The sequence below is a fragment of the Eutrema salsugineum genome, unplaced genomic scaffold, assembly GCF_000478725.1.
Source record: "Eutrema salsugineum unplaced genomic scaffold, Eutsalg1_0 scaffold_9, whole genome shotgun sequence".
Classification (NCBI taxonomy): Eukaryota; Viridiplantae; Streptophyta; class Magnoliopsida; order Brassicales; family Brassicaceae; genus Eutrema; species Eutrema salsugineum.
The window spans coordinates 2262402-2282538 of NW_006256342.1; the positions used below are offsets into that span (position 1 = coordinate 2262402).

At 36.6% G+C, this 20137-nt stretch overlaps 5 protein-coding genes across 6 annotated transcripts; 3 read left to right on the forward strand and 2 right to left on the reverse strand.

Annotated features, from left to right (window-relative positions):
* Positions 1–283: 283 nt before the first annotated feature.
* Positions 284–4036, forward strand: LOC18008739 (cytokinin dehydrogenase 5). Of its 2 annotated transcripts, XM_024151994.1 has the most exons (6): positions 284–1197; positions 1318–1445; positions 1615–1881; positions 2463–2725; positions 3181–3464; positions 3930–4036. In XM_024151994.1, the coding sequence occupies exons 1-6, from the start codon at positions 603–605 to the stop codon at positions 3968–3970; spliced, it is 1578 nt and encodes a 525-aa protein (XP_024007762.1). In that variant the 5' UTR covers positions 284–602; the 3' UTR covers positions 3971–4036. The 2 variants fall into 2 exon arrangements, with proteins under 2 accessions (XP_024007762.1, XP_006390301.1); XM_006390239.2 differs by lacking the exon at positions 3930–4036 and having other exon boundaries at positions 3181–3627.
* LOC18009211 (probable ubiquitin-conjugating enzyme E2 16) lies at positions 3670–5415 on the reverse strand. Its single transcript, XM_006390240.2, has 6 exons — positions 5157–5415; positions 4924–5027; positions 4747–4849; positions 4546–4609; positions 4036–4124; positions 3670–3939 (listed from the first exon to the last, which is right to left on the reverse strand). The coding sequence occupies exons 1-6, from the start codon at positions 5184–5186 to the stop codon at positions 3844–3846; spliced, it is 486 nt and encodes a 161-aa protein (XP_006390302.1). The 5' UTR covers positions 5187–5415; the 3' UTR covers positions 3670–3843.
* A 2093-nt stretch (positions 5416–7508) lies between these two features.
* On the forward strand, positions 7509–8895 carry LOC18009020 (BEL1-like homeodomain protein 11). Its single transcript, XM_006390241.2, has 4 exons — positions 7509–7802; positions 8128–8513; positions 8604–8664; positions 8761–8895. The coding sequence occupies exons 1-4, from the start codon at positions 7509–7511 to the stop codon at positions 8887–8889; spliced, it is 870 nt and encodes a 289-aa protein (XP_006390303.1). The 3' UTR covers positions 8890–8895.
* Positions 8896–9679: 784 nt separating this feature from the next.
* Positions 9680–11935, reverse strand: LOC18009469 (capsular polysaccharide biosynthesis glycosyltransferase CapM). Its single transcript, XM_006390242.2, has 5 exons — positions 11476–11935; positions 11256–11398; positions 10813–11084; positions 10521–10675; positions 9680–10430 (listed from the first exon to the last, which is right to left on the reverse strand). The coding sequence occupies exons 1-5, from the start codon at positions 11732–11734 to the stop codon at positions 9847–9849; spliced, it is 1413 nt and encodes a 470-aa protein (XP_006390304.1). The 5' UTR covers positions 11735–11935; the 3' UTR covers positions 9680–9846.
* Positions 11936–13923: 1988 nt separating this feature from the next.
* Positions 13924–14710, forward strand: LOC18009226 (glutathione S-transferase T3). The gene is made up of 2 exons (XM_006390243.1): positions 13924–14202; positions 14312–14710. The coding sequence occupies exons 1-2, from the start codon at positions 13924–13926 to the stop codon at positions 14708–14710; spliced, it is 678 nt and encodes a 225-aa protein (XP_006390305.1).
* The last annotated feature ends 5427 nt before the right edge of the window (positions 14711–20137 follow it).

Consider the following 20137-nt stretch of genomic DNA (forward strand, 5'->3'; position numbering starts at 1 on the left):
TATATCAAAACCGCCAATTTTGAAGTAGTCAAATCGTATGTCGTCGGAGTACAATGTCTTGCTGAAAAAAATACAATACCTGTATATACTACGTGTGGTATAGTTAAACAATACACATTGACACGTAGATATCACACGGTCCTTTTTCGATTATTTTTTATTAATAGAGATGAATTTGTTAAATAAGAAAATGACGTGATCTTCTCCGGTACAACTCTTTGTCCTATAAATAGAGAGAACCTCTTGTCTTCATATTCTCGACATACACATATAAATGCATAAACTCGTTAAATCTGTACGATAAAAAAAAGAAGAAGATAAAAAGCTAGTTATATATAATATTAATTTTTTCACCCAAACCGAATAAAAGAGAGAGAGAATCTGTGCATGTTGCTCAGAAAATCTTCAAAGCGTAATCTGGGCTTACGTTAGCTCTCACGAACTCCCAAAGGATCTTCTCCTATATATGTTAATTTTTTCATTTCCCCATAAAATCTTTCATCATCGAAAACAGTATTATCATATCTTCTCTTCTGCTATATATTCCCTTCCCCTTTGGCGTCCTGAGAGACACAAATCTTGATTCTTGTTATTGATTCTTGATGAATCGTGAAATGACGTCAAGCTTTCTTCTCATGACGTTCTTCGCTATATGTACACTGATCATAGCCGTTGGTCCGAGCGAACTCCTCAGAATCGGAACCATAAATGTCGACGGCCACTTCACCTTCCATCCTTCCGACTTAGCCTCCGTCTCGTCGGACTTTGGTATGTTAAAGTCGCCGGAAGAGCCATTAGCCGTGCTTCATCCATCATCGGCCGAAGACGTGGCCCGACTCGTCAGAACAGCTTACGGCTCAGCCACGGCGTTCCCGATCTCAGCCCGAGGCCACGGCCATTCAATAAACGGCCAGGCCGCGACGGGGAGGAACGGAGTGGTGGTTGAGATGAACCACCGCAAAACCGGGACGCCGGAGCCACTCGTCCGACCGGAGGAAATGTATGTGGACGTTTGGGGTGGAGAGTTATGGGTCGATGTGTTGAAGAAAACGTTGGAGTATGGCTTAGCACCAAAGTCATGGACTGATTACTTGTATCTCTCCGTTGGTGGTACGCTCTCCAATGCAGGAATTAGCGGCCAAGCATTTCACCATGGTCCTCAGATTAGTAACGTCCTTGAGCTCGACGTTGTAACTGGTTAGTATAAAACATTCATAAACATGGTTTTTTTTTTGGTTGAATCTTGTTGAAGTTTTTTTGTTGGTTTTATTAGTTGAAGTGTTAATAACAAAAAAATATATATTCAAACAAAATTAGGGAAAGGAGAGGTGATGAGATGTTCAGAGGAACAGAACACAAGGCTATTCCATGGAGTTCTTGGTGGGTTAGGTCAATTTGGGATCATTACAAGAGCACGAATCTCTCTCGAACCTGCTCCCCAAAGGGTAAATTTATTTTTAAAAAACTTGATTTTATGTTGTCACGTAATAAAACTTCTTGACGGGTCCATTAGTTATAGCCTTTTCACTGTTGGTGGCCTTTGTTTTTTTTTTAAAGGATTTTATAAATATCAAAATTATGTTACTTAAAGCCCTAAATGATGTATTATGGCAGGTGAGATGGATTAGAGTATTGTATTCGAGCTTCAAGGTGTTTACGGAGGACCAAGAGTACTTGATATCGATGCACGGTCAATTAAAGTTTGATTACGTGGAAGGGTTTGTGATTGTTGACGAAGGTCTCGTCAACAATTGGAGATCCTCTTTCTTCTCTCCTCGTAACCCCGTCAAGATATCTTCCGTTAGTTCTAACGGCTCCGTTTTGTATTGCCTTGAGATCACCAAGAACTACCACGATTCCGACTCCGATACCGTCGATCAGGTACGTATTAATTATCAAATTCCTCTCTTTGCACACTAATTTCAGATAAAAGAGATATTTTTATTTTTATATTGATGAATATCTGGAAGTATTTAACGCTATGCGATTATTGGGGGAAATCATGATTAAGAATTTGGTTTTCTTTTAGTTTATATGATTGAAAGTGTGGTCTCCATAGTATTTTTGTTGTGTCGACTTTATTATAAATTCAAATTTGGAAGAGGACATGAAGAAGAAGCCAGAGAGGATCTACAGAGATCTAGCTTTTCCACCTGAACTTAATAATATACATAAAAAAAAATTTCTTCTTTTTCTTATGTTTAGTCTATCACTAGCGAATTAATCATGTTACTAATTAAGTAGTGGACGGGTCATGGACCACTCACCAAATAATGATGCCTCTTTTCTCTAATTAAATTTGATAAATCCAACTCTACTGGAATCTTAACTTATTCTTGGTTTTGGTAGGCTTTCATAGCAAAATAGCTTTTTAATTTTCCCCTGCTGAACTTTATTTTGCTTTTTCCTTTTCCTTTTCCAGATTTAATAAATTAACAGTGGATTTTTCTTTTTTAACTCAGGAAGTAGAGATTTTGATGAAGAAACTGAATTTTATACCAACATCGGTGTTCACGACGGATCTGCAGTATGTGGACTTTCTTGACCGGGTTCACAAGGCCGAGTTGAAGCTCCGGTCCAAGAATTTATGGGAGGTTCCACACCCATGGCTCAACCTATTCGTACCGAAATCAAGAATCTCTGATTTTGACAAAGGCGTTTTCAAGGGTATCTTAGGAAATAAAACAAGTGGCCCTATCCTTATCTACCCAATGAACAACGACAAGTAAGTCTCGACACAATATTACAATTTACTTCTTGATATCTTTTTAGAAAAAAAAAACGAGTTTTGCATGCATGCAAAGTTACACTTGTGTGGATATTTTTTTTTTTTTGGATATCTTGTGGGGATTATAGTGGTCCAAAAAAAATTAAGTTGTAAATAACTAGCGACACGTGGTACATGGGATTGTCCGAAAAACATTTGCATGGAATCAAACCACAGCTAAGATTGACAATAACGTCTCGTTGGCTCGTGTTTCTCTTTAGGTTCGTTGTCCAATTTGTAACGAACGGTCCAGATTGGTTTGTTGTTTTTTTAGTTCCTAGAACTCATGGTGGTGGGTCCCAATCGGATTCTCCAAAACCAAACCGATCTCAACGACCCTCCCAACACATCATCATTAATTAACTATAGATGTTGTCGTGCTGACGTGTTCGAAAATATGTTGTTAATGACAGATGGGACGAGAGAAGCTCAGCAGTAACGCCGGATGAGGAAGTTTTCTACCTGGTGGCTCTACTGAGATCAGCTTTATCGGACGGTGAGGAGACGCAGAAGCTAGAGTATCTGAAAAATCAGAACCGTCGGATCTTGGAGTTCTGTGATAAAGCCAAGATCAGCGTGAAGCAGTACCTTCCTCACCACGCAACACAGGAAGAGTGGGTGGCTCATTTTGGGGACAAGTGGGAACGGTTTAGAAGCATGAAGGCTGAGTTTGATCCGCGACATATCCTCGCAACAGGTCAAAGAATCTTTCACAACCCATCTTTGTCTTTAATTCCTCCACCGTCTTCTTCGTCGGCGTCGTGGTGACAAAAAAATCAGAGGGGAAAAGTAGTTGTTGAGAATATAATTCTTCCTGATGTATATATATGACCTAATAGAGAAGCATCAGAGAGATTAGGTTGGGGTCTTTTGTTAGTAGGGTTTTAAAAAAGAAAAGAAACTAGAGTAGAAAGATTCAAATTAGTCAAATTTTATTGTTTTGTTCTTTTACATAACGGATTCTTGGAAATGGGTTTAGGACATCTTTAAACCCGGTTAAAATTTCAAAATTACACAATAAACAAACCTACTCGTGGCTGCTTCGGGTTATTATACATTTATGGTTGATGGATGGTTTAGACTGTATCGTCGTGGAACCACCATCGAGTCTCCTTTGGAGATCTTCCGTTCTTACAATTCTTCACATATCGGTCATTGTCAGTCGGTCGTTGCTGCAACCAACGGAGAGAGAGGAAGGTTTAGCTTTGTGGAAGAGCAGATAGAGCAGAGTTGAGATAATGGTGAGTTTAAAGAGCTGTTAAGTATACCTTTTCCGTCGAGCTTGAGAGCATGGAGAGGATACTGATGCAGATAGAGCTCACCGTCATGGCAGGAGACCACGAGTCATAGAGAATATCTGCAAATCATACACAACATCAGATTCTTCTTTGGTCAGTGGCCTATGTTTAAAAATGTGCTCTTGAACAATAAAAATGCAGGAAAGGCCAAATATCCAAACGTTTCAGTCATTCTGTATATAGGATCTTTAAATGATATGTGTGTAGCATCTAAAATGTACATGTAATATTGAGGTCATACTGAGTCTCACCCTCAAGTAGCAATTGAAACAAGTCTTATTGAATTTTTTTTTATTTTCATATAAAATAACATCAGATTAACTATGTGTTTATCAAACATCCTAATATATATCTGGTTCCTACCACAGAAGCGAGTTGAGATGTCAGATCAAGCTTCAGATAAAGGCAATAGAATCTAAAGTGATAGAGATGGTAATCACCAAAGCAAGAGGGTAACAGAAACAGAGGAAAATCACGTACCTAAGCAAATATGCCCATTGCTGTAAATGTGAGGATGCAGAGGAGCTGGAGGCAGAAAAATCACCTGTACAGTGAGAAAACACTATCAGGGGAAATTTATACTCAAGTCAGCTAGAGAACAGAGTAATAATCTAAGGTGATAAGTTCAATCATTGATCATTAAGCATACTTGAGATACTTATATATAATTAGAGCACTCACTTGAGGCGATTCCATAGGATAATGCTCAGGGAAATCAACTTGTAGCTGATACGTATCGTTAGCGTACAGAGTCCCTGGAGCTCCCATAACTTCAATTATCCATCTGTAATCCTTCAATCTCACTTCACAATTCCAAAATTTGTAAGGAGTCAAATGCTGGCAAAACCAAAGATTTACCTCTGGAGATTATCGGTGACCTTGTGTTTGAACCCTGTGGGTGGATTCCTCTGCCATTCTATAAGCTCTTTCTGAAGCCGATTACATGCGATCTTGCTCAGTGCCTACGCAGTTTCCCAACAAGTTCAAAACCACACAAAAAAAGTCAAAAACCCTAATTCCAAAACCAAAAGTCAATGACACACACACAAATAAACAGAGATTGTGAGAGAGAGAAAGAGAGAGACGGGAACCTTGCAAGAAGGAGCAGCAGAACTTGTCATGGTTTTCTAGAGATGCAGAGAGAAAGTGATGAATCAATTCCTTTTGGAGAAGAAGAAGAAGAAGGAAGGCTCGAGGAAGAATTGAAAATCGGATGGCTCAGATTGGTGGGGCCTCTCTGTAACCCTCTGTATCATAAGACATCTCTCTCTATCAGATAATTCAGATCGGGAGATGGGACGGTTACGATGATGCCACGTGGGCTGTCTTTCGCTTTTCAATCTATGACCGTTTCGTTTATTTTGTGTCAGCGATGCAGCCCAGGATCCGCTGAAGTTTGCTGCGTGAAACGGTCCAGTGGTATAATAGTAATTTACAAAGCTCTGCCTGCGTTACCATCATCATTTGCAGTTGAAATATGTTATGTGTCTTCCCAAATTGTTGAAAAAAATAATCAATAAATTGAATTTGTAGTCATTGTTGAGCAAAATAAAAGTTTTTTTTTAATATCAAATTGATGACTGATGAATAGTGTTTATAACCTTATAGTACAAATCATAATAAATTAAATAGAAGTTACGGATAGGTTTTAGCAAAAAAAAAAAAAAAGAGTTACGGATTGGTCACAAGTCGAAGACTCAAAGTGGACCGTTGGCATTGGATGTGTTGCAAGTAGAAGTAGGAATAATAAGAAGCCAAAGCATTGTCTTGAAGATCTTTGCAGTGTCTTTTCCACATCTACCGAGTTGTCCTAATTAGCAGCTACTAATCAACGAATTTATACACGTACTAGTCTTAAAGTTTTTGTGTTCCTTTGCCTTTATGGTTCACACGCAGACAAAATCCCTGAAACTCCAATAAATAATAGCAACAATAGACTCTGATTGAACCGAAAATTTTCCCCTTTTTACCAAATTTTGTACATTGTCATTCAATGAGGTTAAAATTCTCATGAGAATGTAAAGTAGGCCTAACGTGAAGAAACATGTGTTTTTTTTTTTTTTTTTGGTAAAAGGGCCGTGAAGAAACATGTGTTGTATACGAGCTAGAAATCTATCACTTTGAACTTTTAATGTGTGTCGGCATATCATTTTCAACTTAAACCCTTTGAATTTGAAAAATTGTTTACTTTGTCAATGAAATAACGAAAGGGAATGACTATACATGTTTGTGAATCTGCATAATAATATGATTGATAACAAAAACTTGGAAAGATGTAAATTTGGAGTCGTACTAACATTTTTTATACAACAATTGAAAGTAGTTTATTTTTCATGTTATATATTATGCTTTCTTTAAAATATAGATATTAATGTTTGAAAAGAAAAGAAGTATATAGAAATTAGTACTTGTTGTTTGCATGTGTGTGTCTTTTTCTCTTTTTGGTTTTGAACTTCCCAACAAAGTTAGAAGCTCAAAAAGGGATTGTAGGTACTGATGCAAGATTAGAAGAAGCATTTATGCCAAAAGCCTGTTGTTTGGTGCTCCAATCAGTGGAGGGACCATATATATTTCAACTCCTTCTCTTCTTCTTTTTTTTTTTTTTTTTTTTTGACAAGGAAGTGGTGTTAATTAACGTACGGTTTTTTTATGTATTTGCCAATTTTTACATACTAATTATAATTACTAGTAGGAGGAAGTAATTATTTGACAATACACCATTATTTTTCTAGACCGTGTATTGTCATGAGCTTTTGCTGCAGGCTGCAGGATTGGCTCTTACTCTCTAGGTGCTTCGTGCTTTCAAAGTCTTCAGTGCTAATACTTAACACAATAATTGAATATAAACTTGCTTTGACCACTGATAATTACCTAGAATAGTGTTTTTACGTCAAATATTTTTGTAATTTCAATAAAATATATATGATAATACACGTCTAGTAGAATGATATGGTCTACCTCGTAAACAACACATAATCAACGAACAATTTCTCCTGTTCAGATGGTTTTTCATATGCAATCAAGTGCATCAGCGGTTACAAAAATAAAAATAAAAATAAAGTCCATTTAAGATATAATATTATTCAAAAAAACTTTGGTTAGTTTAGAACCAAAAAAAGAAAAAAAATTTTGAGTTAATTTTCGCTATAAATTTTGAGGTACTCTTCGGATAGACTACTAATAATAGTAACTAGCAACTGCCTAGTATGTATATAGGCTTCAAAAGCTAATCCGCTACAAGTCAACTAACTTTTTTTTTTTCCTTTGACCAAAATATATATTATACTTCCCCGACTTATATGAGTGTATGAATAATATATATATTGTTTCTTGGTTGCATATTTATGTATGTGGAGCGAAAGCAGTAAAGGTAACAGTACCCACAAAGCTTTTATATTCATTTCTTTTGTTCTGAACTTATTTTCTCTCCAAGTAAAAGGAAGATGGAGGAGTTTAGGGTAACACACGAGTTCTCATCTCTAACAAGTATTTCGTTGGACTCAAGATACGTCAAGGCAGTGCGGTGCCTTTTGGAAGAAGTTATCGATATAGGTGGTAGAGAGGTTGAGCTTTGCAACGACATTCTTATCCAACAACTGTTTCCAGGAAGAAGAAGGTCCTGTTTTGGACTGTCCTCTCAGATTAAATCCGAACTATGCAGTTCAGGTTTCATGTCTTTGCCTGAGAATCATGAGCTTCATATCAAAATCTCTAAGCTTCTGAGTTTGTTGGAACAGGTAAGTCACTATAATCTGAGTTTCGTTGCAACAGGTTAAGTCACTTTTATAATCTCCGGCACAATTATGAAAATAGTCCATATTTTAGAAGCTACAATTTTTTTTCTAAGTTTGAACTTATTAAACTCCAAAACTTAAATATTGGATCCTAAAATCTAAATAAAACTATAATATTTCCTTGTTTCTAAGAGAGTTAGCCTATTTTCACAATCTAGATCTTTTCAAGATTTTCCCCTAATTATCCCATAATGATCTTGTGATTTGGTGTTAGTTTCAACTTTTTTCCCTGGTTAAATCCGGTTTATTTCCCCCGGTTTTCCAACAGGTAGAAGAAAGGTTTGACATTTACTGCAATCAATTGGAGCAAGTGATTTCTTCATTTGAGGGAATAGCAGGAGAAGGGTCATCCAAAGTATACACCGGTTTAGCTCTTCAAGCCATGACTCGACATTTCGGTTCCCTCCAAGAAGCCATACTCTCTCAGCTCAGCTCTCTTCGTCGGAGATTCATCATCTCTCAAGATCTTGTTCCCAAGATCATCAGCTCTGGTTTGTCACAGCTCAGCTTGTTCGATGGCAACACTTCATCATCACTTCAACGTCTCGGTTTGGTTCAAGGACCACAGAGACATGCTTGGAAACCAATCAGAGGCTTGCCCGAGACTTCTGTTGCGATTCTCCGAGCTTGGCTCTTTCAACATTTCCTGCATCCGTCAGTTTTCTTGCTGCTTAAGTAATTTAAATGTAGAAATGGAAGTAAAATGTTGGAGAAATAACATTTTGATTGTTGTAATGGAAACAGTTATCCGAATGATGCAGAGAAGCTGATGTTGGCGTCTCAAACAGGGCTTTCCAAGAACCAAGTACACTCCTCTGAATCAGATCCTGCATTTTTTTGTTTGTTTTTAAGTTGTTTTCTATGAAGATTCTGATTGAGATAAGTTTGTATGTGGTCAAAGGTATCAAATTGGTTTATAAATGCTCGAGTTCGACTCTGGAAACCGATGATAGAAGAGATGTACAGAGAGGAGTTTGGAGATTCCTCAGATGAATCCATGCAAAGAGAAGGCAATGATGATTCAAACTGACTGAAAAGCAAGAAAAAAAAACAGAACAGAGGTTCGCGCCATCTAACTCGATCAGTCGATCTATGCTTCTTCTTCTTTTGATGAGTTTGTTACTTAGTTCTATCTTTTCTTCCCTATGTGTCTATCTTTACTTTTTCCAAAAATCAGCATTGTAATGTGCACTGGACTCAAGTTTCTTCGTTTAGCCTAGTTTTGTCACAGCCTGAAAAAAAAAAACGTTTTAGTTTTGATCAAAAGATGAGAAGATTGGAGCAGCAAATCATAGATAAAACATCATACAATAAGCAGAAACTTATTTATCTTTTTATGAAATCGTTGGGGAAAACGTAACCACGATCTGCACGTAGAGCTAACATCCCTGTATCAGTACATATGTGACGCATATCTACTCCACTGAATCCCTGCAAAGACAGTTTTTAATGAAAAGATTTCGTTCTGTTTTGCTTAAACAAAGACAAGAACATGAATGTTTAGCTTTGATGGATAACGAGGACGAAAGCGAACTACAAAAGCCTTGAAGTTACAATCAAGAAGCTTTACGATTCTGAAGTTTTTTGCTTTTTTTTTTTTTTTGGTTTTTCCCTCTCTGCAAGCGGATTTTGTTACCATTCCAATGAAAACGAGATAGAACCTGTTTTACTTCCCGTTTATTTTCACAACTGAAATATTCTAACCTTTGGTTGATGGAATCCGGCTATTTTATAACCATTCAACTTCTAATCCATACCATTATTCTCTGCGTTAAAGTTGTAAATTGATAAGAAAGATCGAGAGACGTTTAATTTTTTCGTTAAAAATTGCCCAAACTGGGACTCTTTCGCTACAACTATTATACAAAAAGCCTCCTTTGTAAAACCCGATTCCATGGAAGCTAACGAGAGAGACACAAAGAACATTCCCATGAATCAGCTGATGGAAAAAAAAAAAAAAAAAATCCAGTTACAATGATCTCATATCTCATCGTAAAGCACGAGCCTTTGCGCGTTGCAACACTTCTCTGAGCACCGAAGCTATTCGATGCGACATATGATGTTCCAAAAACATCTCCTTTACTCTCTCATACCCCTTTCTCCCCATTGTTAGCCGTAACTCAACTTGCATCGCCATTTTCACTATGTTCTTGGCGAGAGGCATCACGCCTTCTTTACCCGCACTGTGTAACAAACCAGTCGTTCCGTTCACCACAATCTCCATTGTACCTCCGGCTGCAGTGCCTAGTACAGGTAGCTTAAAGGCCATGGCTTCAATTGTTATTCTCCCAAAGCATTCTCCTCTGGCTTGGGAGTTTTGGACAAGGACGTCAATGGCAGCTACATATGGAGCCACGGTTAAGGTTTTGTTGACAAAGTGAACATAGTTCTCAAGTTTCTTCTCTTGGACAAAGTTGCGTAGTTCTGTCTCGAACTTTGTCTGTCGGCTCATGTCGCTTCCTACAACTACTGCATGCATTGTTGGTACCTGAAGTTTCTTCTCCTTGATAATTTCAAGACTTTCGTAAAAGGCTCGGAGGAAGAGGTCCTGGCCTTTTCCACGCGATACACCTGAAATGATAACAAACTACTAAGTAGATTCTTTGGTAACAGGGGAATACACCCCTTTATAGACGATGTTTCAGAGAAAAGATGGCTCACTATTAATAATGCCAAACAGTATGTCTTCAGTCCGCACTCCAAGAGATTCCCCCACGTGCTCACGGAGAACTCTCTTGGCAACACTATCTTCAGCTACTTCCATCAATTCGTTGCTATTTCCTAGATGCACTACGTAGGTTTTGGGCATTTTAATCCTGCATTTCAACAATCATGAAACAGTAATAAGCTATAAGAAGAGAAAAAACAACTGAAATGGTGGTAAGTGGTAACACTCTACATAAACATTTAAGTTTTCTGTATATCAATGGCGTGAAGGAGGAGAGAAACGGACCCTAGGCGAGCCTGAGTTCTGTTTTTCCAGTATTCAGCTGTTGCGTGGGAATCAATCATCGCCCCTGCAACAAACGGGAGGTGTTTGACCAAATCAGCCTTGAAATAGTGACCTCTCATCTCATGAATCCACCAGAGGATCTTGGGAAGAACTCTGCCAACATCTTCCTTGAGAACGGCATCGAGCCATTTCCCAGCCACGGCAGTATTTAGAACAATCAAATCAGCCTTGAGAGCTGTATCTACGGCTCTCTTTCCCTTTGCAGAGATGACCTGGAGACAGAGAGTTCAAGTAAAGGCAAAAGAACTGGTCAATCGATAGTAAATGATACTCCTTTATTTCAGAAGTCCCTGATTTCAAGCTTGACAAGAAGCCCAAGATGACATCTTTACAACAAATTATGCAGTCTATGGGTAAATTTGGAAGGAAGACGAGAATCGAACCTTCACTCCTCGATCCAACATCTTGTGTTCCAAACTGTATATAACCTCATCTGCTTCGAGTGGTTTCTGATTAGTGATCCAAACAACTTCAGCACCAACTCCTCTTAACAAAAACGCCAACTCCATTAACAGCAAAGGTCCACCTATTGTCACACAAAATTCATCATCGTCTCAGAAAAAAAATTGATTTTTACGGAGAACCCATATCAAAAATCAGCACCTGAGAGCGATAGCTCATGGGAGACTAGTAAAACGAGCTTCGATTTCATGAATCCTAGAGGATTCGGCAGTTCTGGAGCTGACCGAAACTTCTCCTCGACGAATTGGTGGCTGCTGATCTTACCACCAACGCTGCAGAAGTCAAAGCTAGATCTCACTAGAATCACCCCAATGGTTGATACAGAGAGAACCAACAAAATCATCAGAGCCCATCTCTTCCTTTGCATTGTGTTACAGACACTCGTCGACGGCTTCCCCATTGCTTCCTATGCTACAGATACATCTTATTCTTAGGGTGTCAAACAAGCTAATGACTTCTAAACTAATTCCGGCGTAGAAGCTACTGTGATTGATCGAAAGGAGAATTGGAGAAAATTGGATCACTGTCGCAGCAGATCAAAGGCTTCACCGCTACAAAGAAGAATCATTTTTTACTTCTTTTTTTGGGGGTCTCTGGGTCAAGCCAGTGAGAGACAGAGAGAGCCTCGAAAAGGAATTTTGGTCTTTAAAGCTTTGCAATTCACGCCGTTTTGGCGTTCTCACGATATTCTTGAAGAAAGTCATGCCGTTTTTATGAGAGCGTCATTTTCAGTTTCTTAGGACATCCCTCTGAGCCAGCGAGAAGGTTAAGTGGACTTTTAAACCCGCTAACGCGGCGAGAAGCTTTCCTTTGTTTAGATTATATTTAGATTCAAGTAAAACAGTAACTACACTTTTGTGGGTATCATTTCGTGTAGCGTGTAGGTGTGACTTGTTTAGCTAAGAGCATCAATATCGCAGTAACTCATTTGGTTTTTTAAACAATTAAAAAAAATAAAAAAAATAAGAAAATGAATGTAAAGAGTAAAAATTGATCCTTATTTAAGAACAAATAAAAGTGTTTCTTATTGCAACGTGGCATAAAAGTATTGGTTTAACAAATAAACTACTCTCCTTCATCGATACATCTGATGTTCTTTCTCCTTGACGAAGAACCAAATTTCATCGACACATCCTCTTTTCCACCAAATTACATCCGATGTTCTCCGATCGCACAGGGTCCCGAAGACGAAGCTCCGGCACCGGGATTTGTTCTGGTCTAGGTTCATAAATACCCAAATTGCTCAGTTGATTTCCAGTAAAATGTTGGATCTCTTCTTCGTCTCTGATGTCCAAACTATGAATACTTTCGTAAAAACCCAAACCATCAGCAACAACATGGAGACGAGTCTACCGGAATCGAATAATCAGATGGTGATCAGAGATAGAACCTACTCGAACTTGGAGACGAGTCTACCAGAAAGAAGTTTCGTTGATTTTGGTGAAGATTCGGAGAGTGATGATTCCATGGTGTTTGCAGAGGAGACAAAGGAGAGCATGAGAGAGACGACGAAGACTATGTTTTTATGGTCTGGCAAAGACTGTAGCTATGAGTCACTCCTTGATTTGTTCTGGTCTAGGCATGATCCCACCACCTTGAATCGTCGGGTACCAATTTTTCTCTTTTGATCGCCTGATCGTTTTGGGTTTTAATATTCTCTAGGATTTGTTTGATTTGGGAGTTCTCTGGTATCTTTCTGTGTTTCTTCTGGTATAAATTTCGGTTTGATCTTTGAAGTTGAACAGATATACACATATATGTTCTCCATCAATCTTGTGGATGTGAACTTGGCCATCATTCTTGTCTATCTTTGGTCACAGATTCGTTTTCATGTGTTAGTTCATTGGTAATTTCATTGAGAGCACTTAACCAGCTCTTATTTGGAACAAATATGACTTAGTTTGGCAACTCTGCAGTTTTTTTCAGGTCTACAGCGTTTTCCGACATGTTGGTCTTGAAGATGACGACTTTACCACATGGTATTCACTTGCTGAGGGAAGAAGGTGATACAGCTGTTACACCATATCTGTTCTGGTTTTACTTTAAGGTTTGATCGTTGTTGTGATTTGTTTGGTTAGTAATAAATGCTTAGTTAGGCTTAGGTAATTGTTTGGTTAGAGAGAGTTTGAATGTTGGTAAATGCATAATAAATGGATTGTCTCTTGAATGCATTGTTAATGTTGGTTAGCTAGATGTCATGTCTCGGTGGTTTAGAGAGAGCTTGAATGTTCTTTCCCCTTTCACGGTAATAAAAGCAGGTGTTTTTCATCTGCTTTTACTTCTTGCAGCTTCTCATTTGCTGCTTCTTCTGCTCCTTCTTATTTGCTTCTTCAACTTTGCTTCTTCTTTTCAAGTTGTTGTTTCAAGTCTTTTTTTCAACTTTGCTTCTTCTTTTCAGGTCTTTGTTTCAAGTCTTTCTTTCAACTTGTCTTCTCATTTCCTTCTTCTCATTTCTGCTTTTCTTGTCATTTTCTTCTTCTCATTTCTGCTTCTCTTCTCATTTACTTCATCGACCAAAAATGGACTTCAACTCACCACATCCATATTCGCAAAGTGGTAACTTCGTCCAGTTACTTAACAGTCAAGGCGATGGTGTCTTCAGCCTTGGCGAAGACACAACAGCAGTTCCTTCAAGCCCTAGTGAAGCTTCCCCTGCACAACGAAAAGAAAGGAGAACATGGAGTCCAGCGGATGCTCATCAGCGGCTGGCTTAACACAAGCAAAGACCCCATTGTTGGAAATGAGCAAAGGTGTGGGGCATTTTGGCAAAGAATTTCCAACTATTTTGGAAGCTGTCAAGATAGTGAAGCCCGTGAGCCTGCTTCTGCGATCCAGTGTAAGCAAAGATGGCAGAAAATCAATGACTTGGTCAGCAAGTTTTGTGGTTCTTATGAGGCGGCGACTAGAGAGAGGACATCTGGGATGAATGAGAATGATATTCTCAAAATGGCGCATGAAATTTTCTACTCTTCATAAGAAGAAGTTCACTTTAGAGCATGCATGGAAGGAGCTAAAAAATGACCAGAAATGGTGTGATTTTTCATCTAGTAAAAATGCTGGGTACTCCAAAAGAAAAAGGTTGGATGATGGAAACGGCATTGAAGAGATGGAGGCAACTAAAACTTGCGAAGAAGACAATGGCAACAGCAGACCTATAGGAGTCAAGGCTGCTAAAGCAAAGGGAAAAAATAGCATTGAAGAGTTGAAGGTTCCATTGGCTGAGTTCCAAACAATGTGGACAATAAAGGAGAGGGACAATGCTCATCAGGAAAAGATGTCTAAACTGGTCATACTTCAATGTCTCCTTGGGAAAAAAGAAACCCTTACTGAGTATGAAGAAGATTTCAAGAAGAACCTGATAAGCGAAATGATGTGAACTTGTTGTTGTTTGACGTGAACTTTTTGTTGTTTTAATTTAGTTTACGTATTTCTGTTTAAGTTTGTTTTACTCGTGTATTGGTAATGGCTTTTCCTATGAACTTGTTGTTGTGTAATTTAGTATTTGTTTTAAGACTTTTTAACAAGTGTAAGAATGATCGGTTATGTTTTTTTAACAAGTTTAAGAATGATTGTTTATGTATTTGAAAGTTCTGAGTATTTTTAAATTTAAGGGCATAATTTTACATGTGGTCATGCTTCCTTTACGTGTTCATATTGGCTTTTAATTTCAGGGAATGGTTTACAGCAAAAGGAGTTTGGGTCGGCACATAATTGCAATGGTGGTGGGCACAAGAAAACAAAGAACGGTCACAAGCTTTTTGTCATGTTGTTCATGTCTTTTTATTCTTTATTTTGTGTCATTTGACACCACATGTTGGATTCCAGCACCACAAATTATATAAAAAATTATCTAGGCTTGTCTATATAATTGCAATAAACGGTTTGAGGAAACAAACATATTTCAGTCTTCTTCTTTTATTGTTGTTCTCTATATCATCTTCTCCAAAATATTTTTCTTATTTGCTTAATCGTTTCTATTCTTATTCTTCTTCTATTCTTCTTCTTCTATTTCTATTGTTATTATGGCTTCATCATCCAATAACAATAATGAAGGATCACTTGATGATGCTTTTAATCAATATTTCTATGATTCTTTTAATCAAACTTTCCAAAACGTTTTTGATCAAACTTATGAAAACCTGAGCAATCAGTATGAAGATCACCAAGAGGCACCCAGGTCAAGAAAAAAACGAGCTTACATCGAGAGAGAGCGCGAAGAAGGCCATAATCGATTATGGAACGATTATTTTAGTGAGAATGCTACATATCCTGCAAATTATTTCCGACGCCGTTTTAGGATGAACAAACCTTTGTTCATGCATATTGTGGAGAAACTTTCCAACGAAGTTCCATACTTTAAACAGAAGAAAGATGCTCTCGGAAGGTCTAGTCTTTCCGCTCTTCAAAAGTGTACAGCAGCTATACGTCTTTTGGCATACGGTAGTGCAGCTGACACGGTGGACGAATATCTCCGACTTGGTGAGAGTACTAGTCGTAAATGTCTGGAACATTTTGTTGATGGAATAATAAATTCCTTCGGTGATGAGTACTTAAGAAGACCCACACAAGAAGATCTTCAACGCTTACTTAATAAGGGAGAGCAGCGTGGATTTCCTGGAATGATAGGAAGCATCGACTGTATGCATTGGGAATGGAAGAATTGCCCTACTGCTTGGAAAGGGCAATATTCACGAGGTTCAGGAAAACCCACAATTGTTTTAGAGGCGGTTGCATCATATGATCTGTGGATATGGCATGCATTTTTTGGACTTCCAGGTACCTTAAACGATATAAACGTGCGTGATCGCTCACCTGTTTTTGATGATATCATACAAGGTCGAGCTCCGGAAGTAAATTTCTCGGTCAACGGAAGAGAATATAATCTGGCATACTATCTAACAGATGGCATCTATCCAAAGTGGACAACATTTATCCAATCAATTCCACTTCCACAAGGAGCAAAAGCACGTGCTTTTGCTCGACGTCAAGAGTCTGTCCGAAAAGATGTGGAACGTGCTTTCGGGGTTTTGCAAACTCGATTTGCCATTGTTAAAAATCCTGCTCTTTTTTGGGATAAGGCTAAAATCAGAAAGATTTTAAGAGCTTGCATCATACTACACAATATGATAGTACAAGACGAAAGAGACAGATACAATCTACTTGATGTTTTAGATTTCGAACAAGGAGAAGGAAGCCAATGTGGTAGTGTCGATAATACGTTTTCTACGAATATGCCATCAAACGTTCATAATATGATGGCTGCTCGACTAAGAGTACGGGATAGTAAAATTCATCATCAATTGAAATTGGATTTGGTTGAACATATATGGCAAACTTTTGGAGGAAGTTATCCAATTAATTGAGTTATCCTATGTTTTTTTTTTAATAATCATATGTTTAATTTAATAATCAAATTTTTCTATCAATTGTGTTAATGTTATGAATGTTGTTATCAAATAATTATATTTGTCATAAATAAAACATATTTATTCAAAAAAAAAAATTTTATAAGAAACTCAATACGGTTTTAGCAATGCACCATTAAAACTATTAAATTAAAACTATTAAGTTTCTTAAGAATGTTTCCTAATCTATGTTTAGTAATAAAATATTGTTAAAAAACTCATTTTGGGGTATCAGGGATGGGATAATGATGCCGAAGATCGCTAAACTTTTATTTGAACACAAAATTGTAGTATCACGTGTAGGTCGTGACTTGGCCGCAATCGTCAAATTCAGAAGAAAAAAAAAACAAAAAAAAAACAAAGAAGAGTAAGAATCAGAGAAAAATTAAAGCAAATGACGAAAAACAAAAGTATCTAAGTGGAAGAAATTAATTTCTAGAAAAATGAGTCCTGATACAAAGTAAATTCAATGCAAAAATATCAGTTAAAAGCTGCGGATGTATTAGTAACGCTAGTGTTGGTGAAGAATTGTTTACAATGACCGAATGACTACCGCCTTTCTCTTGATTTTCCCATCCAGGTTCACAATTTTAAACGCTATCCGACATGACATATGTAGTTTCTCTCCACCATTTCCAAATCCTTTTTTTTTAACTATTATATCACAGAAAAATTAACAAAATTATGCTAAAAGAATCAGGAATGGGAAAATACATATCATGTACTTGGTGTTATCATTTGGAAGGGAGTCATCAAAATTATGAATGGAGACCAGTTGTAACTTATAACTTCCCGAGTGCATCGATGAATTACTGTTTTTTGGTGCTTAGACCACAAAACTATGTATAAATTTAGGGATTGCACTTTTTAATGTATGAAAGAGACTAGATTTATTAATGCACCTCTCGATGATGATACTAATTAATATTGCTTTGAACTTTGGATGTTGCTTTAAACTTTTTTTGGTTAAACTTTTTTTTGGTTATAATGTTGCTTTAAACTTAATGAAATGCAGTTAAAGTTGGCTTCCATTGATATGAGGATGTAAGAAGAGGCTGCTTTCATTATTTTAATCTATGAATACTCCGAGATGTTAGAAAAATAATTATAAGAAATCAAACAATTGAGTTTTCATATTTGTAGAATTTTTTGGTAGCATAAGAAGTAAGAACTATAATTTTTCCTATATACGCAACGACGTGCGATGTTAAGATCGTCTTACATAACTAATTTACCACATCTTAACTACTGATATTGCAGGTTGTTAAATTAAGTTTTGACTCAACAATGTTACAAAAATGATTAACTCAGTTTTGTAAATCAATTATAACTCAGCACAATCAAACTCAAATTCCAAAATCTTAGGCTCATTCATGATTAAAGGTCTACACAAAACTAGCATTTAATGAGGCGACATTAGAGAGAACAAGAACACCTTATTCAATGTTTCTGAATCTTTTAGTCCGTGGAATTACACTTTTTATCATCGCCCTACGCAGAGCCGTGCTTACCATGTAGTGAAAAAGGCTTTCGCCTCAAGCCCCCAAAATATGTTAATTTATCAGGGCCCTCATTTTCTTAAGAGGTGGTTAAATGGTTTATGGTTTGCATGAGGTCTTTTTTTACATAAGATGTTTTCTTATTTTTGTTTATAAGAGAGAAAAAAGGAATAGATATAGGAAATAGATTAAGATTACATTCTCCCAATAGTTTTAGGAAATTGATTAAGATTTGTTTAGATTATCGGCTTTATAACATCCTAAAATAAGACCAAAACCCTAAAGCCCAAGAGAAAAAAAAAATTCATAGATTGCTTATCAGATATTGCTGACGATTCCAGTTTCAGTTGCCTTGGCTGAAAGAAGTTTTTCAAAGTTGAAGTTGATAAAGTCTTAGTTGCGATCAACTATGTCACAAGAAAGATTGAATGGCTTATCTATCATATCTATAGAAAGAAAACTAGTTAAGGATCTCGATTATGAGAGTTTGGTGAAAAAGTTTATTGAAAAATAAGGAAGAAAGATTATGTCTTAATTAGTTTTTTAGATTAAAATTTTATTTTTGAATATTTTATATGATTTTAAAATTATATTATATTTTTTGGTTAGAAAACCTTTTTTTAAAAATGAAAAAGGCCCTATTTTTTTAGTTTGCCTTAAGTCCCTATAAACCTTCGCACGACACTAGCTCTACAGCTTTATGAAACTATATATATATATATCAATCTATAAGCTATAGTAACATTGTAAATTTGTAATGAACATATATCTAATTATAACTATAAACTCTTACGTTTGATGATATTAACAACATTAATAAGTAACTCTTCACAAAAAATCAAAAAAAAAAAACTCTTTTAATTTAGGTTAACGGTGCAACTATATATATTGTTTTTTAATCAATTGCGACTATTTATATATTAAGATGATCATATTCATAAGCTGTCATAATATACGTGTTCTAAAAGATGTTTAATCTGTTTTTTAATAATAAATGTGTGAAGAGCTTTTGTCCAAACAAAAACTATTAGTTTCGTTAATATCTCTACTGGTTCTTTGAATATGAGGGTGTGATTCCATTTTTCTCCAGAAATTTGAGAAGTATGGCCCAAAAGCCAACGCAACAGAAACAAACAAAAAACTGTTAACTCTTACTCGCCATTTGCTCATTTAGCACTATCGTCAGTCATCAATCATCGATTCATCACTGCTTATATAGTTATACTATATTTTTATTATTATTATTTCAAATCTCATTCATTTAGCCTACTTTTGAAAGTTAAAATATTGATCCATGAAATTTGTCCATTTTTCCCATATTCCACCGGGCGTCTATCAACCTACACTAAACTAAGTTTATCCAAAAACCAAAATAAACAAATAATTCACTCATAAATAATTGTGTCTAACACATTGATTCCCCTCGAAAGGTTTGTGTCGGCTGTTCCAATCTACCAAAAAAACCCAGACTCAACAAAATAATAAAAAGGAGTACAAATAAATAAAACAAAATTTAGAGAAGGCAAAAAAAAAAACATTTATTAATATGGACACAAAGCCGTTAGCTTCCCCTTCCTTCGGTAGCATCCATCCACAAGGCAATTTCGCGTCCAAGTCTTTTATTTTTGGCTACTTTCACCAACCTCGCGTCCGACACATCTACCTTATTTATTTCATTTCTCATCATTTTATTTCAATTCTACTTTTTCTTTTTATTTATTATTACACAACCTCCATAGATCCCATGGGACAAAGAATCGACCTATCAGAAAGCTCAATGCTCTTCCATTTTTCTTGTTTTATTTATGAATAAAATACTCTAAATGTCATATATATATAGGGATCTTTATATGTATGTATGTATGTAACTACTTGATCAATTAAGAAAATATGTTTATT

Bases quoted from the DNA above. Each gene is read 5' to 3' on its own strand.
- LOC18009226 (XM_006390243.1), top strand. From the start codon at position 13,924: ATGGTGTCTTCAGCCTTGGCGAAGACACAACAGCAGTTCCTTCAAGCC. The intron at 14,203-14,311 runs GTCAGCAAGTTT...ACTCTTCATAAG, and splicing joins GGCAGAAAATCAATGACTTG to AAGAAGTTCACTTTAGAGCA.
- LOC18009020 (XM_006390241.2), top strand. From the start codon at position 7,509: ATGGAGGAGTTTAGGGTAACACACGAGTTCTCATCTCTAACAAGTATT. The intron at 7,803-8,127 runs GTAAGTCACTAT...GTTTTCCAACAG, and splicing joins TTCTGAGTTTGTTGGAACAG to GTAGAAGAAAGGTTTGACAT. The intron at 8,665-8,760 runs GTACACTCCTCT...ATGTGGTCAAAG, and splicing joins CAGGGCTTTCCAAGAACCAA to GTATCAAATTGGTTTATAAA.
- LOC18009211 (XM_006390240.2), bottom strand. From the start codon at position 5,186: ATGACAAGTTCTGCTGCTCCTTCTTGCAAG. The intron at 5,028-5,156 runs GTTCCCGTCTCT...GAAACTGCGTAG, and splicing joins CTGCTGCTCCTTCTTGCAAG to GCACTGAGCAAGATCGCATG. The intron at 4,850-4,923 runs GTAAATCTTTGG...GAAGGATTACAG, and splicing joins GTCACCGATAATCTCCAGAG to ATGGATAATTGAAGTTATGG.
- LOC18008739 (XM_006390239.2), top strand. From the start codon at position 603: ATGAATCGTGAAATGACGTCAAGCTTTCTTCTCATGACGTTCTTCGCT. The intron at 1,446-1,614 runs GTAAATTTATTT...GTATTATGGCAG, and splicing joins TCGAACCTGCTCCCCAAAGG to GTGAGATGGATTAGAGTATT. The intron at 1,882-2,462 runs GTACGTATTAAT...TTTTTAACTCAG, and splicing joins ACTCCGATACCGTCGATCAG to GAAGTAGAGATTTTGATGAA.
- LOC18009469 (XM_006390242.2), bottom strand. From the start codon at position 11,734: ATGGGGAAGCCGTCGACGAGTGTCTGTAACACAATGCAAAGGAAGAGA. The intron at 11,085-11,255 runs GTTCGATTCTCG...CTCTGTCTCCAG, and splicing joins TGTTGGATCGAGGAGTGAAG to GTCATCTCTGCAAAGGGAAA. The intron at 10,676-10,812 runs GTCCGTTTCTCT...GTTGAAATGCAG, and splicing joins AGAACTCAGGCTCGCCTAGG to GATTAAAATGCCCAAAACCT.